This window comes from Colletotrichum jinshuiense, chromosome 8 (assembly GCF_051148585.1).
Source record: "Colletotrichum jinshuiense chromosome 8, complete sequence".
In the NCBI taxonomy this organism is placed as follows: domain Eukaryota; kingdom Fungi; phylum Ascomycota; class Sordariomycetes; order Glomerellales; family Glomerellaceae; genus Colletotrichum; species Colletotrichum jinshuiense.
Genome location: NC_139315.1, coordinates 2,102,189 through 2,108,188, shown reverse-complemented (window position 1 = coordinate 2,108,188; position 6,000 = coordinate 2,102,189). Strand labels below are relative to the sequence as shown.

General features: G+C 55.5%; 1 protein-coding gene across 1 annotated transcript; it reads left to right on the top strand.

Moving 5' to 3' along the window:
• Positions 1–863: 863 nt before the first annotated feature.
• EsH8_VIII_000573 (origin recognition complex subunit 4 C-terminus-domain-containing protein) lies at positions 864–3,653 on the top strand (the record flags this gene model as incomplete). The annotated part of the gene is made up of 4 exons (XM_083269615.1): positions 864–2,330; positions 2,378–2,539; positions 2,596–3,024; positions 3,078–3,653. 4 exons carry the CDS (start codon positions 864–866, stop codon positions 3,651–3,653), a joined length of 2,634 nt encoding a protein of 877 aa, XP_083129383.1.
• Between the last annotated feature and the right edge of the window lie 2,347 nt (positions 3,654–6,000).

Below are 6,000 nucleotides of genomic sequence, written 5' to 3'. Positions count from 1 at the left end.
GCCCTCGTTATGGAGGAAGTGTTTGACGACAAGAATAGATGGCACAAGTTCCGGGCGCGGACGTCGAGTGCAAACTGGAGTGGATCGGATCGTCTGACAGAGGACGAAATTAGGAAGGATCTTGCGGCTCGAGACAAGTTGCGCACACAGGGCGGTTGGTCTTACGAGATGAGCAAGGATTTGGCTTAAGCGCCGCCTGCAGCTCGGCGTTGTTATTGATGTTGTTGTTTTTCCGTTGTTGGTTTACAGCTGTGTTGGTTGCACATGCGAACGCGCTCATGAGGAAATCACTAGGCAGAATCGAATGACTGCGTGTATTCTTTCTTGCCAAGGGAGCAAGACTGTTAAGGAAATCACTTTGGTTCTAGGCGTTTTGGCAGCATAAGGAAAGGCATTGGGGTTATAGCCGCTATAATCTGAGCAGAATGACAAGAACGCATGCATTCTTGAGCCAACGGTGTATCCCTGCTGAATGAAGAAGTTCCTGGATAATCCATAGGGCCCCTTTTGCTGTGCTGTCCCCAATTTTTGCCTTCGTCCAATGTACTGAGATTGCGCGAGCTTCTGGACAGGGGCGTGCGGGAGCTACCTGGCAGCATGTGGTCGTTGGCGAGGCAACGGGCCTTCCGCGCTTGGGCCATGTCAGCTAAGGCACGGCGCGCTGAAATCAGTTAACGCGTCGGACCCCTGTCCCAGTCTCCAAAATTCCCGAAGCAACCTCATACTACAGTAGACAGACCTTCTGTGTAAAGCCACAAGCTCGTCCATTCATTCCACCAAGGACGAGCAAACGGCTGCATTGTCCGTTTCTCGCCCAGCTACCTTGCCTTCGACCCAATTGCACATACAAAGTGACCTCGAAGATGGGTACCGATGGCAGTGCCGAGAGCCGCAAACGCACTCGAGCTACACCCGCGGCCCGGGAGCCCGCGATTCCGTGGTCCTTCAAGAAACGAAAGCTAAACGCCGCCGGCCTCCCCATCACATCCTCCCCAACGACGCCGAAGACTACCCCCGGTGCCGGCTCCTCGACCGCTAAGAAGCCCACCCGTCAGATAGAATCGTCGCCCACCTCGGCCTACGATGTGCCAGACTCCCCCGAAAACAACCCGCCGCCGCAGCGGCTTCGTAACATTAGGAGCGTTGACCGACCGACCGACAAGGTTCCGATACCCCCTCGTCGAAAGACCGAGACCGACATCTACGACATCCCTGATTCCGGCGATGAGTTACACTCCAGCCCGGAAGAGGTGTCTGCACAGAAGGCGAGCCCTACAAGGAGGAGGAGCAATGGTGGGGTCGGTGCGGCGAAGGCAACTGAGAAGCGGACATCTCAAAAGGAAAATAATAAACCGGCTGTGAACCCGGAAGAGAAGGTTGCCACGGTCGAGGAACCGTCGTCCTTGCAGGTGCGCTCAAGCGGAAGGCGTAGGACCCTAACGGCCAAGGCTCTCGAGGTGCAGGAAAAGAAGGTTGGAAGTCGATCTGCTACTCCGGTATCCCACACAAGGTCATCTGCCGCCGCACATGATGTTCCAGAGTCGAAAAAGGCTACAACGAAGACGAATCGCAACATCTCCATGCCTTTAAAGGGTATCCTGACGCCGTCCAAGCGGGATAGTTCAGCGAAGAGAAGCAAGAGTGTAGCATTTGACCCGGGCAATTCTCAGGACAAAGAGGAGGTCTTCTTCGAGGATCTCCCGACCAAGTCGGGGAGAAAGAGGAAACCTTCGCAGAAACTCGTCGAGACAAAGACGACTGTAGCAAAGACTTCGAAGCCACGAAAGGCGCCTACGAAGGTTGCAAAGCAGGAGTCGGAAGAGGAGCCGGAAGAGGAGCCGGAAGAGGAGCCGGAGGAGGAGCCGGAGGAGGAGCCGGAAGCTGAGCCGGAAGTTGAGGCGCAAGAAGAGGAACAGGTGGCCGAAGAGCAAGAAGAAGAGGACGAAGACGTCTGCTCTATATGCTCAAAGCCTGATTCCAAACCCGGAAACCGGATCCTATTCTGTGACGGCTGCGACAAAGGTTACCACCAGAAATGCTACAACGTCCCCAAGGTTCCCCGAGGGGACTGGTTCTGCATCGATTGCGTGGAGTTGAAAGAGTCACGCGCGGCTGCTGCGGATGAGGCGGTCAAGATACCCAACTTTGAGCAACATTTGAGTAATCTGAAGAGGGTGCTGCTAGACCGCTGCACTGGCCGTCGACGTATCAAGCTTGTCGACCAGGATGAGGCGTTCGAGAAGGCCCACCAGTTGGTTGAGCAGACTGTGCTGTCAGGAGAAGGCAACTCAATGCTGGTTATAGGAGCCAGGGGTTGCGGCAAGACTACGGTATGTACGGAACCGCTGGGCGCAAATCTGAGTCTAACGCACGGCAGCTTGTTGAGAGTATAGTCGACGACCTATCCTTGCAGCACAAACAAGAATTCCATGTGGTGAGGCTGAACGGGTTTATTCACACTGACGACAAGCTGGCCCTGAAGGAGATTTGGCGCCAGTTGGGCAAGGAAATGGAGGCCGAGGACGAAGCCAACGCCCGCGTAAGTGCCTCGAGTGAAGTACACCAAAAGTTGCTAATGCTGACCGGTTTCTGTAGTCAAATTACGCCGACACGATGGCCTCGCTACTTGCTCTTCTCTCCCACCCGTCTGAAATGGCTCGAGCGGAAGAGGGCGTAACGTCCCAAGCGGTCGTCTTCATCATTGACGAGTTCGACATGTTCGCCACTCATCCCCGCCAGACGCTGCTCTATAACCTATTCGACATTGCGCAAGCACGAAAAGCTCCCATTGCAGTGCTGGGTTGCACAACACGCATGGACGTTGTGGAAATGCTCGAGAAGCGTGTAAAAAGTCGATTCAGTCACCGCTATGTCTACCTGTCGCTCCCAAGGAGCTTGCCGGCTTACTGGCAAGTGTGCAAGCAAGGCCTGTGTGTCGACGACGAGGACATGGATGTTGAAGGCATCGACGTTGGCCTTGAGGGCCATGAAGCTTTCCACGCGAACTGGAAGGCTATGATCGAGGTACGCCTAATTTTGACTGTCCTTGAGGGTATCAATTACTTACGCGGTCATAGGCATTACACAAGGAGAAGGCGTTCCAGAATCTCCTGCTGTCTCACTATGCGACATCAAAGTCGGTTTCGGCTTTCCTGTCGGAATGTATTCTCCCCCTTGCCACTCTCTCACACACATCTCTGGACCTCGTCGTCCCCCCACAAAGCGGCCCTATCGTCTCCCTCGCATCACCAAACTCCAAGTTACACATCCTGCCATCACTCTCGGAGCTGGACCTGGGGCTGCTCATCGCGGCGGCGCGGCTGGATATCGTGGCGCACACGGATACGGTCAACTTTGCGATGGCGTATGATGAATATGGTTCACTGATGGGCCGGCAGCGCGTGCAGTCGGCGAGCTCGGGCATGTTGGCGCTCGGGGGTGGCGTTCGGGTGTGGGGCCGCGGCGTCGCCGGTCTGGCGTGGGAGCGGCTCGTGGCGCTGGGGTTGTTGGTGCCGGCGGGTCTTGGCACCGGTAGGGCGTCCGGGTATGGTGGACTGGAGGGCAAGATGTGGAAGGTGGACATGGCCCTGGAGGAGATCCCGGTGGGCGTCAAGCTGAACAATGTGCTGGCGCGGTGGTGTAAGGAGATATGAGCACTGGGACATGCCTAACGACAGCATATCAAGGGTGGCATACATGGAGTATAGCTAATAAAGGGCTCCCGGCCGCGTGGGCTTGGCTGCTGTGTTCCACAGCAGTCCTGGCTCGGCGATTCTAAAGGAAGACAAGGGCTGGTCCAGGGCCGTCTCGTGCTCTCGATACAATACCTGCTCGACACAGTAACTGAGCAACCTCTGCGCCTCCACCACGATAGGTGGAGATTTAGCGTGGCGTACTTTAGTTTATTTTTTAGTCCTTTACCCATGATGGATCAACGGAACATGTATTTCAGGGGGGCTGCATGCCCTTGTAAAATATCAGGGAATGCGCCCGGCTCCCTCCTTCGGGCCTCTTGTCCCAATCACCCTGGTGTAAGCTGCCTACAGTCTTGTAGCAGTGGAGGGATAACACAGATGAAGTCTGAGGAGTTCTGAGTACTCCATGTACGCAAAGGGTATCAGGCGTTAACTGCTTCCCGCAATCAACGGCGTTGTTTTTGTGATAGCATGTTTGTTTAGTGATCAAGCATCGCATATGTCAGGCGACGCGCAGCGGTCTGTCTGCTGGGCGTGCTCTTGAGACAAGTGACCCCTCGCTGTGGTTCGTCGACGGGCACCAAACGAAGCGCAAACTAGTCAGCACTCTATGCAAGGACCCTGCAAGTGTTTGCCAAACACACGTGCTATTGTGAAGTGATCCCTTGGGCCGATTTGCTGATCGCCGGGAGAGGTGGAGGGGGGAGAGGGCGGTGATCTTGGAAGATCGTTGGGTGGAATGCGTGGTGAAACAATTAATCAATCACCTGCCCAGCCGCGGCGCGCAGAGGTGGTGTAGAGCAAAAGCCATTGCGCAACAAACATATTAGCGAACCCGAATGTGACGTGCTGTCTAGGGGGGGAGCGCGCGAGGAAGTTGGTGAGAGGACCGAGTGCTGGCTTGGCTGGCGGCCGACTGGATGGACAGAAGCTGACGATTCTGGGACCAAAGTGCCGTTGCCCAGGTAGGATCAGCTCTTGGGCAATTTATTTGATTGGCAAGGGGCACGGAAATCTGTGCAGGGCATGGGGAAGAATCTTGAGGCGGGCGTCCAGGCGGGTGGTTGCCTCCATTGTTGGTTCGTGGCCCAATTACATGATTACATGAGAGGGCCTTTTCATTCTTTTTTCAGTTTTTCTATGGCTCCCATTGGAACGGACGGTGCGTCAACTTTTGGTCCACCTGCCGATGGTGTTCTCAAGTCACTTTGGGTGGGAAAGAAAAAGGTCTGATGTACCATAGTCCGAGGGGGGGAGTCGGGATTCCGTGCGGAGGGACAGCTCCTGTAGCTTAGGCATTAGTGTGATCGCGGGGCGCAGGCGCCGGCCCAATGACATGCAGCAGGTTCCCCGAGAGACCCACTTGGCAGGGCGGCCGCCGCCAAGTCACGGTCGTGATTCCGCACACTTTCGGTCATTCCATGGATCCCAGTGTCTCTCGTATGTCACTGGCGTCGCGGATCCGAGCAACTGGCGGCCAGACATGGGCCAATCTGACCATGTGCGTGCATACAAATTTTGAGCCTCCATGTCTCTTGTTTGTCAGCCAACGCCAGAAATAACCCCGAAGCTGAACGAATGGGAAGCGCACCCACCTCTCCTGCTAAGCTAAGGCTACCCGAGCCGACAACCGACAGCTATTAGTGCACCACAAACGAGCCAGGGCGCAACGCGGCGGCCGCCCTGCTCGAACATTTCATTTTCATTCCCCAAAGTCAGTCAACTTTGACCGGCCTCTTTCGGAATCGACTCCGCGTGCCAGAGTGGCATCGGTTCCATCCCTCTCCCCCCCGCAGCCCGTTAGCTGCCTGTACCTTCTTTTCACTTCTCTTCTAGGTAGATCAATGGGCATCGTCCATCTTGTTTCATTTTCCAACGTAGTAGTGTCTCCCTTGACAATTTTTATTTCTCCTTCTTGCCACCAAGCTCCCCTGCACCTTTATCATCTTCCCCCTGCTTGCTTGCTTACTTGCTTGCTTACCGTGGGTTTGTGTGTACCGGGTTGTTCTCTACACTATTTTTTTCTTCCATCCGTCTTACCGGCTCCTCCCCCTTCCGGCAGGGGACTGAAGAGCGTAATCGGCCTCACCGTGCGTGCAAACGACGCCACTACCACCGCTACGCCCCGCGGAACTGCAACTCACCCGGCCACCTCCTGCGCCTCCTCCGTCCTCCGTCTCCGCGAGCACTGCCCCCGAAAGTGCAACACTTCAACTTACATTCGACCGCATAAGCTGGCCTCGCCGTCATCCTCAATCACTGTCAGGCTTGCATGGCAAAAAAACTCAAACTTTTGCACAACATC